This window comes from Hevea brasiliensis, chromosome 1 (genome assembly GCF_030052815.1).
Source record: "Hevea brasiliensis isolate MT/VB/25A 57/8 chromosome 1, ASM3005281v1, whole genome shotgun sequence".
NCBI classification, from domain to species: Eukaryota; Viridiplantae; Streptophyta; class Magnoliopsida; order Malpighiales; family Euphorbiaceae; genus Hevea; species Hevea brasiliensis.
The window spans coordinates 118,987,788-119,012,368 of NC_079493.1; the positions used below are offsets into that span (position 1 = coordinate 118,987,788).

Below are 24,581 nucleotides of genomic sequence, written 5' to 3' on the forward strand. Positions count from 1 at the left end.
TTTGAAATATAATATAATAATTATTGTAAAAAATCTTAGTATATGCTTTCCACCATCTCAATGTTAGCTGCATATTTAAATAATTTTTCTGGCTTTATTTTTTGTTTGCTCAATTGTTTGAAGTCAATTATATATCCTTTTTGGATTTAGCCTTTTTAATGTTTGTTTTGAATTTTAGAATTATTTTTTTATTTTTGATATTCTGATGAGATTAATTTTTTATATATTTTAATGAGAATAATATATTATAATTATAAAAGATTTTTTATGGGTTTTTTATATTGTATTTATTAATTTCAGATAGAGATTTTTTGATTTTGTGTTTATATATATTATAATTATAAAAAGATTTTTTTATGGGTTAATATTATATTAAATTGAAAATGTATTAATTATGTCAAACATCAGAGATTACATTTTTAAATTTATGCATCTAATATAAATTTAATATCATGTTAAATAAATTTAATAAATATTACATCAAATATTTATATTAAGGTTTATATAAAATTAATTAAAATGTATGTATTAGATATATGAAACTAAATATAAATATTTAATTTAATAATTATTAATTTTATACATATGCATCCATTTTCTCTGAAAAAAATATTACAGTCTCTTTTTTCATGAATAAAATAATAATAAAGTTAAAGTCAATATATCTCATCTTTTATATATAAATAAAAAAATCAATATACTCATATTTTTAATTAAAAAAATTGTGATTTTCAAAAATCATAAATTTAATTGTAGTGATCCACAAAATGTATTGATCCAAATTTATAAAATTGTTAAATAAATTGAAGTTTATAATAATTTTTGTAATTAACGCTTTGATTGTTTTATGAAAAATATTTTTTAAAATATTTTTTAATGTTTAAAGTATTCAAAAAAATTAATCAACAAAAAATATTTTCCTGACAATGGAAAAGTTAAATTATTTTTAAGAAAAATGATTTTTTTTAAAAGAGCGCATTATTTTTTATTTTTTAAATTTTTATAATTTTATTAAAATGTGAAAATAATTATACATATATGAAATAAATATATATTATTAATTTAATATTATAATTAAATAAAGAAAAATATTTGTATAAAAATAAATTTTTAAAAAATATTTTTCATAAAAAAATATTTTCTATATACAAATTATTTTTGTGAAGCAAATGGTGTTTTAATGTGAAAATTTTCATAAATTTTGTGTAAAGATTTAAAACATTGAGTTTTTTTAATTAAAAATATGAAAACACTTATACTTATATAAAATAAATACATATTATTAATTTAATACTATAATTAAATAATAAAAAAATATTTTTATACTATTAAAAAATATTTTTTATATATAAATTATTTTCATGAAGCAAACGGTGTTTTAATGTGAAAATTTTCATAAATTTTGTGTAAAAATTTAAAACAGTGACTTTTTTTTTAAATTGATAATGGAAAATAATTTATTTTTCTTTTATGAATATTATAAATGAACTTTTTATGAGTTCTTAGGAAATGTCAAATGATTTGGATGTAAAGGTTTTTATTTTTATGAATTCTCATTTGATATAAAACAATTTATTTCACATTTATTTTAAATATATATCAATCAAAATCTTCATTCATAATTTCTTATTGATTTTTCAAATTATCCTGAGCATTTGAAAATGGAGCAACAACTATAATTCCTGCCTGGATATAGCAATGGGCCCAATTTGCTCCTTTAAATAATCATTTTTTTTAATCCAGATGGTTCCCTAGATGACATGATGATTGGCAGAAATCTCAATTTTTTATCTACTCATATTTAAAAAAATTCATTTTTAAATTTTTCTCTCAATTAATTTATAAATTTCTCTATAAGTTTAAATAGATTTAATTTTTTTAAAAAATATAATAATAATTTTTCTAATTATTTTTATTTTAATATTAATAATAATTTTAAACAAATTATTTTAATTTAAAAAAATTAAACTTATTTAAATTTAAACCCAAAGTTATAAATTAATTGTAAAAAAATTAAAAATAAATTTATTTGAACACAAATAAAAAAAATACAGGAACAAAACTAAATTTTCTCCCTATAATAAATCAATGAGTTATATAATGAATAACAACTAATTAGTTTTTTTTAGTAATTTTCATTGTAAAAATAATAATTTTAGACACACTAAAATTAACATTTAACATTGCATACATATTTTCCTTTTCTTCTTTGTCTCTTGCAAATTCACAATTTCTAATTTATCTTGATAGTTATGTGATTAGCTAATAGTTTTTGAAATTGGATGATGGATTGAGTTCTTAAAAAAAAAAAAAATCCAATTGGTTGGTATTTGGTTAATTCTATATAGTTTTCAGCTAGAAAAGGGATAAAAACATGCTAACATTTTTATATTATATCTCTATATGGACATTCTAACTGCTTGAAATTTGTATCAATTCAATTTATTTGGTAAGAATTTAACACAATATCTTATTGAATGCTATTGTTGTTTTTCATTCTATGAATTTGTTCTTTTTTTTTTATTTCCCACTTTAATAATATCATTAAATTTTTTTTATCTAAATTTAATTCATCGAAAATCATTTATTAAATAAATAAATTTCATATATTTATATTTTAAATTTACGATGAATCATGTCTGTATAAAAATTTCTCTATCATTTACACATCAAAATATATAAATAAAAATACATCAAAAGAACACATGAAAATATATGGCAGCAACAAAAAAAAGGTTATATTTTTTGTTACTTTTTCTTGTAATTATTTTCCCAATAAATAAGACAACAAAGAGAGACTCCTAGTCTCCAAATCCAGAAGTTTCTCAAAGAAATAATTAATCACCTCCACATGAGGGGTAGCAATTAAATGCCCATGTCATAAAAACTTATGAAAAAAAATTAATAATCAAATAATAATAATAATAATAACAGCAAATGGTGTTTATGATCAATATAATCTTCAAATAGATGGGTTGCTTGGGTTGCTGGGGTTGCTTGGATTGCTAGGGTTGCTGGCGTTGCTTGGAGTATTACTACTGTTGGTTGGGTGGCCTGCTGGGTTAGAGCTGTTGTCTGCGTTCATTCCCAGAGTGTTCTTCACTGCCTCTGCAGCTCCTTGGGCCATGTTCTTCACTTGCTCTCCTGTCTGCAAACACATATGTTAGACCTCTTCTGCTCCTTGTTGTTACAATTATTAGTTGTGCTAATCATTGTTAGAATAATTTATACTTAAAATTATAAAATGCAAACAAATAAATAAAACACTAAATTTTAAAAGGAGTAGTATTGCCTGTTGAAGAAAGTTGGTGGCCTGGGTTGAATAGGAACTGTCCTGGCCAGCTTGGGCAGGCTCAGATGCCCTATCCATTGTTTGATGGGATGGATTAGATGCCTGGTTCACAGTCTCTTCCCTCTTCATCTATAGTCAATATAAAGAAATAATCAGCAATTGAATTAGTATTCATTGATAAAATAATTATAGAAAATCAGGATTTTTTTTGTTATAGAGGATCAGAGAGGAGTGAGAACTTGAACCTAATAATTATCAGATAAGTTATAAACCTTTAAACACTGAATTAAGTCAGATGGAATAGAAATAATAAGCTTGACAAAAAATAAAGATTACCTGAGCTTGGCCAGAGGCATTGAAACTCAAGTCCTGACCTTGGTGTGCCATTTTCTTTGCTAGTTTCTTGTTTTTTTGTTGTTGCTTGAATGAGAATGGGATTGAAGAAAGAAGAGGATTATAGTGCAATTTATAAGGAGCAAATGTGGTGAAATTGTCACTTTGTAGACCCTAAATTTAAGTTACATGCTAGCATTTGCCCAACACATGGCATAGTTTTGATTAAGCAATGGTTGAAAAGAAATGGCTTAGTCATCTAGAGAGAAGCCCTTGGCTTAGAGTTCGGTTTGGATCCTTAAAGATTGACTTCTCTCATAATATTATTAGCCACTAAGAACATGTGGCTAATACAATTTTCACTCATAATAATAAAAGAAAAAAATAATAATTTATAAAAACCAACTTATAAATATTTAATATTAATTTAAATTTATAAGCATTTAAAATTTGAATTAGTTACTCTGTTTAGCTTAAATGTTTATAAATGATTGAAAAATAATTAATTTACTTGGTAAAAAAATGGTTTAGAAGCATATTTATTACCAAAATGACAAAAAACTAAGTTAAATGAGATCTATAATAAAATTTTAAAAATTAAATAAAGATAATATAATAAAATATTTAATCAAATTAATTTATAAGTATAAGATTTATAAGCACTAAAATAAAAAGTCGGATCCATTTAATTTATTTTTAATTTATAAATTTAAAAATTATTATAAATTAATTAATTTATAAATTAAAACAAATACACTCTAAAATAATAATTCTATTTATATCACAGTAATTATTAGAATCATAAAATCAATTTCATCAATAAGAAAACTAATGTCAAGGAAAAAAATTATTTAGATACCTAAGGAAATTAAACATTAAGAATAAGAGCTCTAATTAATATATATTTTAAAGGTGAAAATATGTAAGTTATATATAATATACAGTCGAATCAAATTTAAGATGAGACAAGTTTTTTAATTTAGTAGGGCATCCATAAAAAATAATTATATTTAAATTTAATTAATATTTTTAAAAATTAAATTTATTTTAAATTTAATTAAAATTTATTTTTAAATATAATTTAATTATTATTATTTAAAAAATATTCAAATTTATTTAATTATATATTTTTTAATTAAAAATGTACATAAATTATAATTTTATTTTATATAAAATAAAATTTATAAAAATTATTATAAAAACATATATATAGTATTCTTGTAATGTTATTATTTTCAAGAGAAAAAAAATTATATTTATGAGTATTTTTATTAAAATAATAAAAAATTATTAAAGAAATTACTAAATAATTTAATTTGGATGTTATATCAAACTGAATTAAACATCTCCTTAGATTTAAATAAGGGGTGGATTTAAATCTTAAGTCAGATTTGAAATTTAAAATTAGTCCTCATCAATAATTTAATAGCCCAAATCAGTCATGAATAGAGAATTAATGTCGATCCTCTCCTTTGAACTCTAAATAAAATTGGGGATTGAGTTTCAATTCAAATTCAAATTATATTATATATATAAAAAGATGAAGTTGTGAACGTAAAAGACGTTACATGGATCAAATGAAATCAAATATTAAAAAACTGAAATTAAAATCGAAATAAAATTACTATTAAATCATACTAAAACTGATCCGATCTCATCTTAAATCAAAATTAAATGAAACCCAATTTAATTCTAATTGATCGTAGGCGGTTTCATCTCAAAAATGATAGCAGGGGAATGAGAAACTCCATTCATAGGACAAGTTTCAGATTTAACGAGCCACCACTTGGCAACCTTTGACAGGTTGTGTCATCAATCCAATCCTTAAACCGCAACAAACTGACATAGAATGGAAATGGCTCCCCATTGCATGGCACGTGCCTTACTAGTGTCGAAATGACAGGACACGTGTGAATCATACAGCCTGGACGTGCTTATAAATATTCATGCAAGAACTCCGTTTCACCTTCGTCAGCCAGGATTTTATTTGTCTAAATATTCAATCTTCCAATTCCAAGTTTAAAAGAGTAACCAAAAGAGAAGAAATCAAGGCTTTCAAATTTCAATCACATTGTTGCAGTGCAAAAATGGCATCCCACGATCAGTCCTTCAGAGCTGGTGAGGCCACTGGCCGAGCCGAGGTATTTAGAATTCCAGTTCATTTCTTCATGTATATTCTTATGCAATGAGTTACTGATTAATTCATGAGCTTTGGTTAGATGTTTTGAGAGCTGAGAGCTGCGAGTAACTATTAAAGATTTATGTGGTTTTTAGGAGAAGGGTAACCAGGTGACTGACACCATGAGGGAGAAGGGCAGAGAAGTGACGGACAGGACCTCAGAGACAGCTGAACAGACCAAGCAGAAAACAGCAGAAACCGCAGAGGCAACTAAGGAGAAGGCTTATGAAGGGAAGGAGAAGACCAAGGGGGTCCTCCAGCAAACTGGGGAGAAAGTGAAGCACGCTGCTCAGAGTGCTGCTGAAACTGTAAAGAGTACGCTTGGGACGGGTCAACATCACGATGATGAGAATAAGAACCATACTGGTGGTTATGAGCAAACTACTACTAACATGGAATCCGAGTATTAGCTAGCCTGGCTTGACACACCAACCAATGGAAGGTTTCAGCTAGTTTCATAGGTTTATTAGAGACTTCGTTTTTCTTTGTTTTAAGTAGTCCTGTCACCACCATGGCTCTATATGTGTATATGTTGGTGTGTTCTGGGACTTTCTATGATTAGTTTTAGCATTTTACGAGGGAGGTCCAGAAATAAAAGGGTGTAGTGTCTGGGGCAGCTTCTTATGAGTTGCTGCCATTGTAATTTTTTATGCAACTTTGTTACGCAAATAATGTGCCTATAAAAATGTTACTATTAATACTTCCCTTCTCTCTGAATTTTTGCTCCTGTCTGGTAAAGGTACAAGAAAATTGAACAAAAATCAAAATCATAAAGAGAATGAATGTGTGGGTCTTTAATTTCTAAGGAAGGTAAAGCAAACTAATCAGAATTATGTACATGACCGGAGAAAAGAAAAGGCATAACAACAATTATGAGGTTTCTTTGTGTAGTAATAATGACCAAAATCCAGTGTTCTGTTTTACAAAGGAAAGTCGAAGTTGACAAATGGATAAATACAAGCTTCTTGCATGATCTTAATAACAAAGGCATGTCTTTGAAATTCACCGTTGCTCCGCTTACCCAAAATGTTCTTTGTGCTCCAGTAAAACGATGTTATGCAGCAAAGCCATGAGAATCAGGCAGACTCTCGTCCTTCAGACTGACAAGAAAAAACGTTCCCAGGACATCAAATTCCAAATCCATTTTACCCATTGCTCCTAGTAACATAAACGATAATAGCCTTGGTAACATTATTCACTCATGCTGATATTATCACCTCCTTCAAGATCACTAAGTTCACCAAATTCTTGTTCTTCTTCGCTATCTTGATCAGTTTCCATGGCTTCATCAGATTCTTGTTCATCACTTTCATCCTTGTCCTCATAAATTACTGGAGTTACTGTTTCATTTTCTTCTGATGCATCATCAACCGCCTGTTTTCAAAAAGAAAGAAATAAGAATCACATTGTGAAGCATAAATTGCACAACCCATCAATAGCAGAAAAAGAACGAAACTCACCCCTGCATAGAGGAAGTCTAAGTAACTTGATAGCTGAAGAGCTGATTGGAAAGTTGAGATTCTGGACTCAATGAGCTGTAGTATAATGACAAACACCAAGTTACAGTAAGAATACAGCATAAAAGGAATCATAAGGTAAAAATCAAATGACTGTGCAATACTGCATCCAACACAAAGGCAGGCATCATGGTCAATGCTATTCAAAAAAGCAACACTTCAATGCTGTTAAAAAAAGAGTGGTCTAATTGCTTCAACATAATTTCTAGGTAAGTCATATTGTCTACTGTATTTCACATCATAATTAATTTGACTTTTTAGGGAGGGTCCACATGGTCACTGACATTAAAGGTAAGTGTATGACGTGCACTCAACATCATATAGCTCAAAAATAATCAACACCATCACACAATCTTTCCAGGTGAATTCTACATTTCTCACCTGATATAAAGAGTTCAAGGCAAGTAAAGAAGAATCATGGGACATTATTCCACTTGCATGTTGAAGAAGTAAACTTCTTAGCCATGGAAGGGCACATGCCAAGATTGATCCCCTGCAATAGACAGGTAATGTGTAAGACACGAGATGCACTCAGTTTTCAAATCAAACTGATTCCTTTGCTTCCTTAACACATGTTCTATTTCTATATATATATATATATATATATATATATATATATATATATATATATATATATATATATATATAAGACCTTATAGTTTAATTGAAATATTCTAAGAGTACTACATAATCTTCATAATAATAACCAGTTTCAGCAAATATCAGTAACATTGTAAAATATTCGATTGATTACCTTGAATCAATTATGGTTAGAAGAGAGTGCAAAAGCTTGAGGACATCAGATGGACTAAGCTGCGAGATTGAATTTGCAATAACCTGTAAGACATGAAATTTTCATGTTAATTAAAAATTGAAAGGATAAATCAACTTGAATAAGAAACTCAGAAAGGTGATGTAAAAGAGTCAAGCTACTAGTCTGACTTGCAAAATATTGAAATTCAAAATGGCTTCAACTGAATTGAGTAGCTCAAGTAATGAGTCACGTTGAGTTTGAGAAATACTTACTCAAGTAGCTCGTAAGTCCAATTGACTAAGTTTTGTTTATATAACTTTAAATATATTTACTACATAAGTCAATTGATAACTTATGATGGCTATTATTTTATCCTAAATATGTAAAATTAAGACTCCAATTCAAGTTCAAAGCCCAGCTTACTGGAGTTTATTTAAGCTTTAATCTAAAGCTGATTAAAAACTTGACACAACATTTTAATGATGCAAGTTGTGTTTGAATCCTTGAGTTTTTTAGTCGAATTCAAGTAGCACATTATATTGACCTGATCACACACCTAGGTAGCATATACAGCAATTAGTTAATGATAGTGCAAAAAGCTCTTTCATGACAAGCTTCATCCTTAACCCCCAAGAGAGAGAGAGAGAGAGAGAAGGCAACCTTCTCATTTTGGGTATACAAGCAATCTAGCAGAAGAGCACGATCTTCAGCATGTAATGCTTGCTTGAGAACAACATTGACTGAGTCTGCACTTGGTGGCTTTGCCAAAGGAGGTGATTCCTGTTTCTCATGGCTCTTGGTTTTATCAATATCTTGTAAATTTAAAATTGCAAGTTTCTCACCCATGGTTGGCTCATTCATATCATCTTCCAAGAGGACTCCATCCATAGCCTCACCATTATCTGTGTCAAACAACATCACAGAAAATGCACAAGCTTCTTTAAACATTCCTTCCAACAGTTACCTCACCATATAAGTAACTATAAAAGCTAAGATGTAAGCTGAACTGGCATATCATAAAATAAAATAACCACCATAGCAGGTAAATTGGCATATCATAAAATTCAATACCATCATCCCTAAACCAAACTGAAGGAGTACAGCTGATTGTGATTACTAGCTTTGGGTGGATAGAGAAACTTGAGGATAGTATACTGCAAAATTTTTCTTTCTTTAATTTATATTGGCTTTCCATTTTACTTTAAGATATCATAATCAAGTCTAACTACTCTCAAGGAAAAGGTCTTAGTCTTACACAAAGATTTTCCAGAAGCAAAGCTAAAATCATAAACAATAAGTTTTCAGTTAAATGAAGATATAAGTTATATCAAAGTAGGATCCTAAGCCAATCAATAGTTCATTATTTGTATTATTGCGCCTCTCAACTCTACAACATAGCTTTTTCTTCCTGCCTGAGATAAAAGAATTTAAAAGAAAAGAAGAGGTTAACTATAACATGGTAGAAATGCTATTAATATCCCTCACAAAGTCAAAAGGGATGGGAAAAAAAATTATACCCTGCAATCACTTCAGATACACTGGAATATAATGAATTCTTAAATCCTCCTATTAAGTTAATGGAAAAGAGAATTAAAAACCAATAACACAAATGGAAAAAGGGCACATTGTGATATTAAGTCCTAGCTTTTTAGGCTTCCTGTGGTCTATGCTAAACATATACACATGCATACTTTTAAGCTACAAAAGAAGTAAGGAAACAACATGAAGCCATGCATAAACAGGAAATATTATCAGTTAACCATTACAACAAATGATGCTGGTCTCAATAGAAATCTAACCAAATAATTTAAGATTTTTTATAAAGCCTAGCTTTAAGTTTGAGCAACTGTTTAAGAACCCATACCAGTATCAACATCTCCCCCATCAGATGCAGCCCGTTTCTTCTTTGTTTTTTTATTTAGGGATGAGGCAGATTCTGATTCTAAATCATGAAACTCTGTGAAAAGAAAAATTCTCCGATCATAATGCAGAACAACAAAAGCAACACTCAATTCTTTATCCAAGATAATTATTATAGAGAGAGAGAGAAAGAAAGAGAGAGAGAGAGGGAATTACTTTTGATTTTCATCATTGATAATAAGAAAAAGGAACAATGATTATCTTACATGCCAAGGCAATGTGTCAGATTTTTCACCATAAAATATTACATCAGAAAAAGTTGAAAAAGCAGTTGACATTTAGTAATCATCAACCTAATGAAGTTCAGCCAACAAACCACTCAAGGAGCCTTGCAATCTTTTCCATTTTTGTATCATCTACACATAAACATGTTCCTGTATTATAATGTTATGAAATCTTGCAAGCCTAAAAGATCTATCACCACATTATTTTTTAATTTTCTACAACGAATGACAACACAAAACTTTTGGAAGAACAAAACTTGACTGCAAAAGTAAAGTTTATAATGAAACATCTTTCCTTTCCATGTAATTAGAAGTTGCTAAAACTTAAAATTTTTTCAGAGTAAATTCCTTCAATCACATGAAGACAATATTTTTATCAGCAATAAAATCCCTATAACTCCTAAGATAATTGACAGGACAAAGACAGAAGATCCTAGGATGATTTGCAAGTGAAAAAGAAAGGAATTGGAACTAGGAGAGAGAAAGAGAGAGAGAGAAGAAACGGAATTTTTTTTTGAAGCAAAGAGAGGAAAAAAAAAAGTTAAATGATGACAAAATTTAAAAGTCAAATGAATGATATATATATAGGTAAACTATAGAACCTCTGTAACATTGCAGTAAGACAAATCTTACTTATTGATCTTTCAGTATGCTGCAAGAAAAGAAACAAGGGAAGACTGCTAAACTTTGAAATACCTTTCCTAGGCAAAATCCCATGTTCTCTAACACTGTCAGTCTCATCTGTAGCACCGACAACAATGTTTTCCCCAGAGTTACTAATGTTCACGATGCTAAACTGTGGAGAATCTATTGAACCATAAGCAATAACTGCTGTCGACTGTTTGTCATCCTCTAGATCATGTAATTTGGCAGCAAAAATTGAAATGCGACTCTTCTTGGCATTTTCACCTTTCAACTGGTCTGTTTCAGTTTTGTTAGCTTTTACAGTGATTTTTGTTGGATTAACCTCATCTTGTGAGATGGTTTTCAAATTCCAAACATAGACTACACCCGACCCTGATAGTGCTAAGACAACTAAACCATCTTCTTTTTCTTCACCACTATTCTTGCATTCAAAGGCTAATGGAGCATGTCGCATGGGGAGAACAGGACCACTATTCACACTTTTGGAACTCAAATCATATCTCCATACATGAAGATTTTTCTCCCCAAAACCTGATGTAATAATAGTCTTTGCATTATTAGCTATAGAAACATAGTGTACTGGACCCTGCAATAACAAGTAATGAAGTTCAAAAATCCTATTTAGTATGTGTGAAACCCGTCCAACAATGCATAAATTTTCACTCACCAAGTCACCAGGGAACTTCAGAAGCTCTTTTCCATTCTCCAGGCTCAGAATCCGTGTCTTACTGCTAGCTACAGCTAAAATTTTCTCATCTAGCACATCAAAAAATAATAAATAATATGAGATGCCAAAGAGATTATGTATCAAACAGGAGAAACTAGTTTAACAGCAGAAAAATATTAATGACCTTACCACTAGAAAAAGCCAAAGAAGCAATGGGCATTTTGGATGCTTTGAATTCCATTATCAGCTCTCCAGATTCTGAGTTCATCTTAGATGCCATTCCACTAGTTCCAATGCTATGCAGGGCATGGCCTTTATTCACAAAAGCAAGACCAATGACTCCACTGCATAAAGAAAAAGTGTATTTTGTTACTTATCTTACATTTTATCTAAGTCATTGATGTCCCAGCTGAAAATTTAATTAGCATACTGTGAGAAAATATAGTAATTCACTTGCTTAGAGAATTTTCCCCGGATAATATAGACCAAAAGAGAGGAAATGAAATTCTTACAAACTTAAAAATTGTACCCTGGATGACATCCACTAGATTTCCACTTTGTGTCATTGGTGAAAGCATCAATAGCCAAGATATCTCCACCACTTGTGCCAAGGGCTAATAAGAAAGACCCACGTCCTTTTTTACGCTAAAAATTTAAAATGAATAAAAAAAAATCAATCTACGTGAAAAAAAAATGGGAAGCAAAAAATAAGAGAATCAACAACAAAAAAGCTTCTGTTGAAATTTTGTACCTTCTTTCCAACGAAACTGCAGGCCATACATGAATAATTAACAGGGCTGCCATCTGACTGCTTCCACTCTGCCAATAAACTTCCATTGCCAGTACTCCATATCTGCAGAATAGAAGAAAATTTGACGTTCATGAAAGAAAACATACACCAATTTACAATGGTAAAAGAGTAGCAGGGTGAAAAACCATGTCCTAGGCAAGGAAGCAGTAAATAATTATCAACCATAGGCCACAGCATATGGAACATATCGCGGTTATAGTTACCAATTGACAATACCAACAATTTTCTACAAAGTTATAGGATACAGGTTGGCTCAAATATGCAATTCAAGTTTGTTGTTTCCCAAGCAGAAATCAACATACAATTCACTTCCAGAAAACAATACAGATGCTTGTAAATTGTTAACCAACCCATGCCTATAAAACCCAGAACCAATTTATTCATTGTCACAGCAACAATCAAGAAACAAAACAGAGAGAACCAGAGAAAGGCTCTCAGCTAATCAATATGAAAAGGAGCGATCACTTACTTTGACAGTTCCATTTGGAGATAAAATGGCGAGGAAGTCACCATCAGGAGTGAAAGAAGTGATTACAGACTTTAATTTCTCTTTCGACATTAATGAGAATTTCACTTCCCGGATAGAGAGAGAGAGAGAGAGAGAGAGGAGGGAACTGGGAAGCAAAAGTTGTAGTTAGGGTTTTTTTTTTCCAAAAAACCAGTTAGGGTTTTGGGTTTAATCAGTGATGATGGCAAATTTCGTAAAAGCGCCACAGACAAAACGAATCGTTGAACCATCCTTTTTTTTTGTTTTTTTGTTTTACAAAAATTACTTATATAAAAAAATATATTTTTTATAAAAAAATTTTTGAAATAATTATTTTTTTTAATTATTTGATTATAATATATATTTTTATGTAATATATAAATATATAAATGAGAAGAACATGAGATTGATTAATAATTCTCCTTAATAATTCAATATTATTATAATGAAAGACTAAATTTAAGTAGTTGCTATAATTTTTTTTATATTTTTAACAATTCTAATTTTAATATAACTATAATTCTAAATTATCATAAATATAGATGAAATATATATTTAAAAAAAAAAAACATGAGAGTTCAAATTATATTTACAATAAAATACATATATAGCTAAGTATAGAAAAATATTAAATTTCAATTTATTACATACCCTATTTTTTTGATTTAAATGAATAATTAATAAATTAAGATTTTATTAAAATTTTTTATGCCTTCAACTATTATAAAAGTTAATTGAAAATTATATCAAAAAATTATCAATAGTAAAATATTCATATGTAAAATTATTATTCTATAACTATAAATATAGTTATGATTCTGATATAATTATAATTTAAATTTTTAAAATTTAGAATTTAATATAACATATTGATATATAAAAAATTAAATAAATTATGTGTATATTATAAAACTAAAGTAGCATATAATTATAGTAATGCTAGAATTGTTATTTCAATTTGATAATTTCTCTAAATTGAGATTATATTATTATAATTGATATTTTTATTTATTTATTACATAGTAATAATTAAATTCAATTATAATAGATATCTTTCTATAAAAATATAATCTAATTAAATATATAAAAAATTTTAATTTAATAATATTTTACGGTTTTTAATCTAATGAATATTTTTATTTATAAAATTTGTAACACCCATAATTTTTAAATTTATTATTTTTGGGCAAATATGGATGTTTTAATTTTATTTAAATTTTAGAAAATTATTTAAAATTTTTCAGATTTTCGAAATCGGGTTTGATTTCCCGAAAATATAAAACTTTGATGATTTTTAAAAATTAATTTAAAAATTATGTGGCAAAACTAAAAATATATTTAGAGTCTATGAATTTTTCTGAGTTTTCTGTAATTTTTTCGAAATTTTTGGACCTCGTTTTCGGTCCCAATGCAGAGTAAAAATTCAAAATTTTGTATTCTGAATCGAACCGGCCGAATCGAACCGGACCGGATCGGACCGGCCTTTCTTCTTCCTTTTTCTTCTCCCCGCGCGCGTCCCGACCTTCCTCTCTCTCTCTCTCTCTCCCGTTTTTTCTCTCCTCCCTCCCCAGCCCACCGGCCAGCCCCCACCCACGGTCACGGCGCAACCCCAAAGCCATTTCGCCGCCGCTCAGAAGGCCAGCAAGCGCAAGCTGTAAGCGCTGCGACGCGCGCCCGACTTCGGCCGAATTCAGTCGATCCGGCCACCAATCGGACCGGGTGTGTCTAAATCCATCTACTCATCGAAAGCTTTCCATAGACACCAAGAACACCGAAATCCATCTAGCGGTTTGTCCAATTTTTATTCGGGAAGTTTTAGCCTATTTTGACTTTTGGGCTAGATTTTTCGCAAACCGTGAACCCCACGAGAAAACCGAGAGTACCAGAGCGCTCTACTCATCGAGAGCTCTACTCATCGAGAGCTTCGCGGCAATATAAATTTCAAAATTTTTCGACACCGTTTTTCGGTGGGTCCCACGGAACTTCGCAGTATTTTTCTGAGTATTTAATGAGCTTAGAAAATTCATTAAAATTTATGTACTAACCCCTGTGTTGTGGGCTTCGTGTAGGTATCTTCAATTCGCGGAAATTCGATAATTGTCCGAGTCTGTGAATTTCCGGCCAGACAGACCGGCTACTGAAAAAGTCTCCGAATTGGATCGAGATTTTGGCTACCCTACCGTTGTCAAACGTCCCGAGCACGTCCCCGAAGTCGAAATTGGCATAGGTAAACCCGAACCTTACTTTTTCGTAATTTCTAGTGCTTAAATGAGATTAAAAATCCGTAAAATATTCATGATAGCTCAGAAAATTATGATTCTTTTTGCATTAGCCTAGTAATATTGTTAAGGACCGCGGGAGAAAGTTTTAGAATTTTTAGAGTTCATTTGGGTAGTTTTTGCAAAAAGAGTCAATTATAAGGACTAAATTAAAATTTTACATTTTGTGATGGATGACTATTTGGATGGGCCCAGGAGGAGCTGTGTGATGTGATTGAGTTGTGGATATATGGATTGTGAATATAAAACTGTATTTTAAGCCCTTTTGCAGGTTGGGTAGGTCCTAGGTATAGGGGAGACTCTGCCGAATTTTCGGCACGACTTAGGACGTATTTGGTCTTTTCTTAAGTTTGTATTGAGTCAAATTTATTAAATAATTGTAATAAAATTTTCAGGTGAGCCGGGACAGTCTTCTTCCTCCGCCCAGCCGCCACAGTGATTGCTGTCAAGTCTGTGAGTAAAATATTAATTTTAATTGTAATTTCGATATTATTATATGTTCAAGCATGTCCATGCATCACTTATATGTATATAGCTATGTAGTTAAACTCTATACACGTTTTATGTTGCATTTGTCACACCTTACCCCTCTGTAAGGCATAACATGATCCCGTAGAATACCTAATGAACTACCGAACTTCACCTACCGATAACTCATTAAGTACCCTACAAGGGATTTTAAAACAATTTTCTTATCTTTGACAAGTGGTGAGCATTTCTAATAAGTATTTAAAACATTTAGTTGAAATTAAAACTAATTAATATTTTTGGCCATTTTAGTTTTCCGCAAATCTTATAAAAATTTTGACAGAGTTTCCTCTGTATTTTGAAAAAACCGTTCTTCGAATACCTGTAAAAAGCACATCTAAAAGTTTTTCTCAACCACTACTTCGGTTTCACAATCAAACTCAATCAATTTCTCAAAATACTGTCAATCAATATCATTCATATTTCATTAAAAACAAAATAATTTATATACAACCTTACAAATTTATATCAAAAGAAACACAAACTAAACTTTATTACAAACTTCATACAAATTTGTGTACAAGCTGCTCAAGACCCATTTTTACATGTCCATACATTTATGTGCAATATATACATCAAAAGAAGTATTTACAGTTAGGGTATAAATTATACCCGAAAACTTTAGGCTGGTAGCTTCTCACACCTCAAAGACTCAATCTGCTCCTCTAGTTTCTCAGATCTCAATAAAGAATAAAGCTATCGCTGAGTACTAGGACTCAGTGGTGCACAATATACTAAAATAATCTTTATGCAAAACTTAAAGCACATTCATTCAAAAATTTGGCTAAACATGAAAATTTAATACAATCATGCATTGTAAGATTTTACATGGAAACCAAGTTCATTTCAAAGTATCAAAACACATTTCATAAAACCCACAGCTAGATCATGCCATTCGAAACAAATAGAATCTCAATAGCCAGAGGCTAAAGAGAAATCACATGAATCTCAATAGCCAGAGGCTAAAGAGAAATCATATCACAGGCTAGCTAGCTCAAATATATGGATATCCATTCACATCCTCTTCTACTGGCACACCTCAACACTTCTCCAGAGAAGGAATCAAAATTCGAAACTAATTACCCCCACTAGTCGTGCTAGTGAGGTGTTCAAATATATGGTCATGACACTGTGGTTTCAAAACTTATCTTAACAATTTGCTAAACATTGTCATTTCAAATATACACAATAACTTTCACAATTTAAATCAAACATCATAAAAATGCTATAATCCAATATTTCACATTATTCAAAACATTATACAAAAGATGATTATAAAAGTATATGTTGTGCACAAACCTCAAACGAGTCGCCTGTTGGCCTTGACTCGACTCCTCGGGTTCTGTCCCGGTATTCTTTTCTACTGAAACACGAAATTTTCCAATGTTTCAGTACTAAAACTTAAAATAAATCCAAAATAAACTTAACTTCACATTTACCTAGCTCTAACGTGTTAAATTCGACGTTCTCGAAATTTTGTGTTTCGGGTTACTATTCACTGCACTATTCAAGTCAAATTATTGACTTTCTAAGGCTTAATGGCTATGGGAACTCCAACTTCACCCACATACCACATTTTGGTCACCAAACTTGTTGGTTTTGGTCATTTGTTTAAAGCTTAGGTCATTTTGGCAAAATTGCCAATTTTCGGTTTTGGTTCTCCGAAGTTGTACTGTTCCATTGGTAGATCTACTGTTGGAATTTGACAAAACTTCCTTCATAGAAAATGTTCCTTATTGTCTTAAGTGTATTCTCATTTTTGGATCACCCCAATCGGAGTTTTGTAGCTCAAGTTATGGCCAAAATAAGTTTACTGTTCACATGTATTGTTCATACTGAGATTTTAGTCTTTGTGATTTTTGTCCAACTTTGGTTAATAATTTGACCAAGTTAAGTTCATAATTTGGTCTCACTTTCTTCATATGAAATGTTGTACTATGTCTTAGGTTTCCATCGGTTCAAGAATCGCCTAAATCCGAGTTTTCTAGAGAGAGTTATAGCTATCCAAACATTGCTACTCAACTAAAAATCTGCAGAATTTCAGTACATAAATTTTAACTTTGCTCAATGATTTGAATGAGTTAATGGCCTAATTTGGGTTGGTGTTCTTCATGAAAGTTTTAGGTCTATATCATATCTAATTGCTGGTAAAATTTCAGGTCAATTTGACCTACCTAGCTCGAGTTATGACCAAATGAACAGTTACTGTTCATTTGGTCAGTTTAGTGCAGTGGCAGCCTGCTATCAACTCACTTTGGTCAATTGTTTTACTAAGTTTTTGTCAGTTTTTGGCTATGGTTCCTTAATAAAAATTGTGCTTTTTTATGTCTATTTTCATCTCCAATTGGTGGCATATCAATTGGACTTGTAAAATTTGAGTTTTGGTCCTTCAAAGTGGGTTTGGTCATGCTGCCAGCAGCATGACCATTGACCTACGAATTTGATTTTTATTCCAACAATTCCCACACAACTTATTTGGTCATAATTGACCATTATTTCACTTCACAATAAGTCCACCATGCCATTTATGCATTTTTCCCAAAATTTGGTTCACAACCCTAGCATTTAAAACCCTAACTCATCAATTTCACTACTTTGTTGCAATTAATCACACTTAATGGTTTTAATACTAATCATTCAACCAAGAAAGGTTTCTAAACTCATTCAAATGTATCATATCCATGCAAATCATATTCCTCTCAAGCTGCCCAAAATTTCAGTTTAATTCTTCCCCCATATTTGTTTCATTTAAATCAAGTTCTAAGCTCACTTTCAACCATCACATGTGCATTTGAATGGATAAATGAAGAGTTTAGCATACTAACCTTAGGTGAACCTTAAATCTTCACTTTTTGTTCTTCTTCTTCCTTCTTCTTCTTGCTTTCTTATGCTTCTTCTATACTCTTCAAGATGCAATAATGAAATTCATGTGGAGAATTTTAGGGAAAGCATGTTTAATTTAGGGTTTCAAAAGCTTGGTTAGACTTATCCATGGTGGAAGATGAAATAAGTGAGAGGGAAGAGTGAGTCACGTTTTTCCTTTTGAAGATGATGAATTTAATTTTTTTTTCTTTTGTTTCTTTTATTTATTTTGCTATGGAAGACCATAAATATCAAATTTAATAAATATTTAATAAATTTGTTTATGACATCATTAATGATGTCATCAACTTTGACTTTTCCAACCTCTTTCCTTTTTTTTTTCTTTATTTTTCTATTAGCTCTTTAATTTAATTGTCGATTCCGAAATTTTCTTTTCTCCGATTTTATTTGACAGTTAGGTCAGGAGTCAGCTCTCGGGGTCAATTGACCAAATTGCCCCTCGCCGGTTCATCCCGGTTTGCAAATAATCCAATATTTCTTCCGCTCACGACCTAATTATTTGACCGGCTTAACAGTTCTTTTCATGATTTTCTTTTTCCACTTTGTGTTCATAAGGGTCCTAAGGACCGCAACGTCACTTTTTACGGTTGAAATTTGAGTTTAAAACGACTTAGCGATCGTTCAGGAGGTCACTCATCATTGTGACTCTCGGCTGCTTTAACCTCTTATGTTCTGTTTTTCTTATTTATAGTTAACTAATTAAACATTACTAATTATTTGTGTTTATGGCTTCTCAAATTGTCTTAAGTGTGGCCCTAATCCCATTAATTGTCCGGACCGACACCGGTCACCGGAACAGTGAAATATACCAGGCTATACAACGGGGGTGTTACAGCATTCACAACTGTTAAAGTGCCATAGATGTTGTTGTGGTAATTTGGAGCAGTGTGCGTGCGATGGCGTGCGTGTGATGTGGTGTGGACTATGGATAGAACGGGTAGACACGGCTTGAGATCTTGGCTGGGACTTGGTCCTTCGGGGTAAACACGACTTGAGTTCTTTGCTGGGACCCCGATTTGGTTATTAAGTGGAAGTCCGAGCTGAGTTCTTCGCTGGCACAGGTTGGATTTAAGAGCTCTGTATAGGGGATCAGCTCCCATATATTATGATTGATATTACTTGGTGTGTGAGTGCTCCAAATTACCTTTTTACTGTTATGATGTGAAAATATTACTGATGTTACATTTCACTCTACAGGATGCTGCATTTCACTCTACATGATGCATTAGTTTTAGATAGTTATAGAGATTATGGTTAAAATTGATATTTTACTCTCTGAGTCGAACGCTCACTCCTGTTCAATATTTTTCCAGGCCACAGGAGGATATTTTTGAGGTTAACCTGCTTTTCTCCCTCGTATGTCGTCTATTTATGTTTATGTAATTCTATAAATTTCTAGAATTTTTACATGTGTTATAAATATTTATTTGTATTGGGTCTATAATATAAATTGTTATTTTGGACCTGTAATAAGTTTACAGGGAGTTGAGCTCCCGTTTATTTATATGTTGTATGAGTATGTGGAGGGTGAGCTGAGCTCCCCAAATGATTATATATTGTGTTTACAGGTCAGGTGAGTCAAAAACTCCCCGTTGAAAGGTCTATTTTATGATCGGACTTTGTCCGGTTAAATTCTTGAAATTGTGCCCAAATGGGCCTTAGAGTTGGGTTCAGTAATACTTAGGCTTACTACGGGTCTCGGGGGCTTTAGGCTGGCCCAAGTCCTAGTGCCGATCCGGCTCATAGGTTGGGTCATGACAAAATTAATTAAATTAACATTATTGTTATTATTATTATTATTTAAAGATGAAATTTAACATTTAATAATTATATGTAAACTATAAAGAGAATAATAAAAAATGTGTAGAGATAAAATTATTATTGTTGTTATTATGTGATAGGGTCTTTAGCTAAATTTTTTTTTTAATTTTCATTATAAAATTTTATAAAATTTAATATTTTAAAATATTATAATTTTTAAAATTTTTATATTTAATGAACTATTTATTTTTTAATTAAGTGATATTAATTTGATATAATTTATTAAAAGTTATTAAAAAAATTACATATAAACAAAATTAAATTACAAATAATAATGAGTATATATAACGTATATAATATATTAAATAAAAATTAATTAAATTAAAAGTATATATTTATATTATGTCTATATATATTTTTAATATTTTAATAAAATTATCAAAATTTATAAATTAAAAATATTTTTTAATAAAAAAAATTATTTTTTTAAAAATAATTTAATTTTTTATAAAAAAATAATTTCTGTTAATTTATTTTTTAACATAGTAATTATTAAAATAAATAAAATAATATATTTTTAAAAACATTTTTCGTAAAACAATCCTATTTATTTTTGTTTTATCTTTTATGCACTTAAGGAAAAACGTGGCAGACATGTCATATCTGAGCTGGAATAAACAAGCTAACTTAGGCCTTTTCTGGTACTTCCACCGGCCTCATATGCTACCTTCCTCCAGCCTCATGCTCGTATAAATAAACTCCTCCCATAGGCTCTCTGTCCACGCTCTCAAGAATCCTCTGGTATGTTCCTGAGGAACCGTTTTGTAATTTCACTCTTCTCTATCATCGATGCTTTCTTGTCGATTCGATTGCCGTTTTTAACCCGTCTTATATGTTTTCTTTGCTGGTTTTGGTTGTGGTTTTAATTGGAAAAGAAAAACAAAAGGAGGTCTGTTTTCTTTTTCTGTAACCCTTAATTTGTAGTTCCTGGGTAATAATCGTGTTTTATCTATCTCAAATTTTATTGGGTTCTTATCAATTTGGCGGTTACAGTGCTTTTAATGGAAGTTTATTGATGTTTTATGAATGAAATCGTTTATTTCCCCCTGTTTGTGTAATCTTACTGTATCTGGTTTTAATTAACTTGATTTGGGTGTTGATTGATTTCGATATTTGTTTAATTGTTGGCTTTGTCTAATAACCATAATGATCAGCTGCGTTGGTTTATTTGATCAAAAATTTAATTATTTCCATTTTTTGGAGATTTAATTGTACTAGGTAAAATAGTGATGATCATCTGTGTGATTACAAGGAAAAAAAATTCTTGCCTGGGCCTGTTTTATGTAGACTCAAAGGCTATCAGGAGAATACTGTATGTGGAACATACTAATTTTGCATGTAAAAAGTAAAACCATCTACTGGGTCTAGGCAAGAATGACTTTATTGGCAAAATTGCAAAGTTTTAGCTGTCAATTGCATTGCTTTGGCACACATTGCTCTGCTAGGAATAGAATAGATTTTTAAAGTCATAGAATGTCTATATATATATATTTTTTTTATTGGAGAATTTAATTAATTCTAGAATTTGTGGAATGTCTATTCTAAAAAGAATAACTACTATACATACACAGTATTTGATTCTAGGAATAGAATGTTTAGTCTGCGTTTAGATTTTTCATTTTTCTTTTAATAAAAGTTAAGTAGATCTATTCTATATAAAATAGTTATTTTATTTTCAAACGACTCTTTGATTCAAGCAAAGATTAGATTAATCTATGCCTTATTGTAGTTGCTTTTTATCCACACACATTTTATACGAACTTGCTCACTTCCTTGTTTCATATTTCATATGATTGTGCAGGGTGTCATATACTTTAACAATAGACGGAGAATTGTTGTTTTCTGAAAATGCAAAAGCACAGGAGCATCGGTTCAAAGTCTTTTAGACAAAGTTCTGAGAAAACTGAACTGTACAGACCCAAAACACCAATGGGATCAGCTGAGGATGCACCCAAAACCCCATTGGAATCAGCTGAGGAGGTCAAGCAATGGGAGGAAGCTAGGTGTCCGATCTGCATGGAGCACCCTCATAATGCTGTTCTTTTACAATGTTCTTCTTACGATAAAGGTTGTCATCCTTATATGTGCAACACGAGCTACCGCCATTCAAATTGCCTTGATCAATTCTGCAAGTCATCTGTGTCATCCCCTTCGACATTAACAATACAAGGAATCCCCAGTGCTAGATCAAACTTGAATAGAACTGGGCAAACCAATATTTATGGGAGGGAGTCGGAGCATAAACTTAGTTGCCCTTTGTGTCGTGGAGAAATCCATGGATGGTTTGTGATAGAGCCTGCTAGAAAATTTATGAATTCCAAAGCAAGGATTTGTTCTAATGCAACTTGTGATTTTAGTGGGAATTATTTAGAACTTAGGAAGCATGCAAGGTCGAATCACCCTTCTGTCCGGCCATCAGAGGTGGATCCAGAACGGCAGCATGATTGGAGAAGGATGGAACGTGAAAGTGACCTTTCAGACATAGTTAGTTTGATCCTTGCTGGAGGAGTAGAAGAAGAAGGTGACCAGACAAGGCTGGAACATGACAGTGATTTTTCAGACATGGTTAGTATGTTCCAGGCAACAAATGGGGGAGAAGAAGAGGTAGAAGAAGTGGAGATAGAACCTGAATCCAATTCTCATGCACTTGCTCTTCAATCTTTACATAATTCAATCGTCTCAGTCATGGAAATCGTCGGAGTCGCTATGGTGTCTATGTCAGGGATGGGCAATGAAATTGAGAATAATCACATAAATAGACAAAATAACTTCTTTAGACAGAATAACGATTCCAGACAGGACAACTTTAGACAGAGCAATAGTTCTATGCAGAGCACCACTACCACCGGACAGATAAGTAACGGTTTCAGAAGCAACCTTTATGGGAGTAACTATAGAGAGAACAGTTATAATAACAGTCTCAACTCTAGACAGAACAACAGTTTTAGGGGCAATAATATCACAGAGAGAATGCACCAGAGCCGGGTCAACAATATTAGAAGAAGATGGGATCAGCAGAGGTACAATGTTAGGAGAAACAGATGGAATCAACAGCGTTGGACAGAACAATAATATGATGACATCTTAAACGCCTGAGACTTTCTGTTTGAGTTTATTGTTATTATTTTGTAATTGAATGCCTAAATGCAAGAAAAACAAATTATGATTAAATGTTTTAGCAATTCTTATGATTTTGAAAAATAATCTTTGGATTTATTTGTAAAGAAGTAGCTGTTATCAAGAAAAAAAATTTCATGAGAACTATTTAGAAGTGTCTTATATTTTGATTAATTGTACTTTTAAAATTATTAAAAATAATTTAATTTTATATGTGCAAATTTCATTCCTCTAAATATAAAAAGAACAAAGTCAGGGATCAAATAGGGAAAAATTTCATTGAAAATAAACTTATAATTTTTGTAACATCTTTCATATCATTTTGTAAATTCCGTCTAAGTAGTATGCGCTTAGTCAGTCCCAAACCCGAATAAAGGAGTAGGGTTGCTGTAGGTAACAGCCAATGTAAAAATTTTATCACACCTTATGGTATGGATTAGAAACTTGGAACTAAAAAAAGGGAGAAAGATGTTTATAGATTAGCAAAGAGTAAATAAAAGAAATGTCAATATCTCAATCAAGTTAGGTGCATTAAGGATAAAGAAGGAAAAGTGTTAGTGAAATATGAGTACATTAAAGAAAGATGGATAAATTATTTTGATGATCTCTTTAACAATAGTCAAAATGGTAATAGCGTGAATATAGACTATAGAGCAATATAAAATAATGTGAATTATATTAGAAGGATTAGATATTTAGAAGTAAATGAAGCACTTAAGAGAATGAAAGTGGATAAAGCCTGTGGACCCAATGGAATACCAATTGAAGTGTGGAAATGTTTGGGAGATATGAGAGTGGCATAGTTAACTAAATTGTTTAATAAGATTCTAAACTCAAAGAAAATGCCTAATGAATGGATGAGGAGTATTTTAGTACCTATTTTTAAAAATAAAAGAGATATACAGAGTTGCTCAAACTATAGGGGAATTAAACTCATGAGTCATACTATGAAGTTGTGGGGGAGAGTTGTAGAATATCGACGACGTCATAATACTTCTATCTCTCCCAATCAATCTAGCTTCATGCCTGGTCATTCAACTATAGAAGCGATTTTTCTCATTAGAAGCTTGATGGAGAAATATAGAGATGTGAAGAAAGATCTACATGTGGTTTTTATCGATTTG

General features: G+C 30.9%; 4 protein-coding genes across 7 annotated transcripts; 2 read left to right on the plus strand and 2 right to left on the minus strand.

Annotated features, from left to right (window-relative positions):
- Positions 1 to 2,714: 2,714 nt before the first annotated feature.
- Positions 2,715 to 3,784, minus strand: LOC110646966 (late embryogenesis abundant protein 1-like). Its single transcript, XM_021800591.2, has 3 exons — positions 3,629 to 3,784; positions 3,293 to 3,421; positions 2,715 to 3,148 (listed from the first exon to the last, which is right to left on the minus strand). Exons 1-3 carry the CDS (start codon positions 3,677 to 3,679, stop codon positions 2,963 to 2,965), a joined length of 366 nt encoding a protein of 121 aa, XP_021656283.2. The 5' UTR covers positions 3,680 to 3,784; the 3' UTR covers positions 2,715 to 2,962.
- Positions 3,785 to 5,580: 1,796 nt separating this feature from the next.
- On the plus strand, positions 5,581 to 6,504 carry LOC110646965 (late embryogenesis abundant protein D-7-like). The gene is made up of 2 exons (XM_058149194.1): positions 5,581 to 5,766; positions 5,900 to 6,504. The coding sequence occupies exons 1-2, from the start codon at positions 5,713 to 5,715 to the stop codon at positions 6,212 to 6,214; spliced, it is 369 nt and encodes a 122-aa protein (XP_058005177.1). The 5' UTR covers positions 5,581 to 5,712; the 3' UTR covers positions 6,215 to 6,504.
- Positions 6,505 to 6,574: 70 nt separating this feature from the next.
- Positions 6,575 to 12,987, minus strand: LOC110646964 (uncharacterized). 3 transcript variants are annotated; one of them, XM_021800588.2, is made up of 12 exons: positions 12,812 to 12,987; positions 12,283 to 12,384; positions 12,061 to 12,176; positions 11,721 to 11,875; positions 11,532 to 11,620; positions 10,916 to 11,450; positions 9,940 to 10,032; positions 8,736 to 8,977; positions 8,076 to 8,158; positions 7,703 to 7,814; positions 7,265 to 7,339; positions 6,575 to 7,178 (listed from the first exon to the last, which is right to left on the minus strand). In XM_021800588.2, exons 1-12 carry the CDS (start codon positions 12,899 to 12,901, stop codon positions 6,996 to 6,998), a joined length of 1,875 nt encoding a protein of 624 aa, XP_021656280.2. In that variant the 5' UTR covers positions 12,902 to 12,987; the 3' UTR covers positions 6,575 to 6,995. The 3 variants fall into 3 exon arrangements, with proteins under 3 accessions (XP_021656280.2, XP_058005164.1, XP_058005175.1); XM_058149181.1 differs by having other exon boundaries at positions 10,853 to 11,450; positions 12,812 to 12,971; XM_058149192.1 differs by lacking the exon at positions 12,812 to 12,987 and having other exon boundaries at positions 10,853 to 11,450; positions 12,044 to 12,176.
- An 8,010-nt stretch (positions 12,988 to 20,997) lies between these two features.
- LOC110646973 (uncharacterized) lies at positions 20,998 to 23,511 on the plus strand. Of its 2 annotated transcripts, none has more exons than XM_021800599.2 (2): positions 20,998 to 21,081; positions 22,142 to 23,511. In XM_021800599.2, the coding sequence occupies exon 2, from the start codon at positions 22,189 to 22,191 to the stop codon at positions 23,410 to 23,412; it is 1,224 nt and encodes a 407-aa protein (XP_021656291.2). In that variant the 5' UTR covers positions 20,998 to 21,081; positions 22,142 to 22,188; the 3' UTR covers positions 23,413 to 23,511. The 2 variants fall into 2 exon arrangements, with proteins under 2 accessions (XP_021656291.2, XP_021656293.2); XM_021800601.2 differs by lacking the exon at positions 20,998 to 21,081 and adding an exon at positions 21,096 to 21,229.
- Positions 23,512 to 24,581: the final 1,070 nt, after the last annotated feature.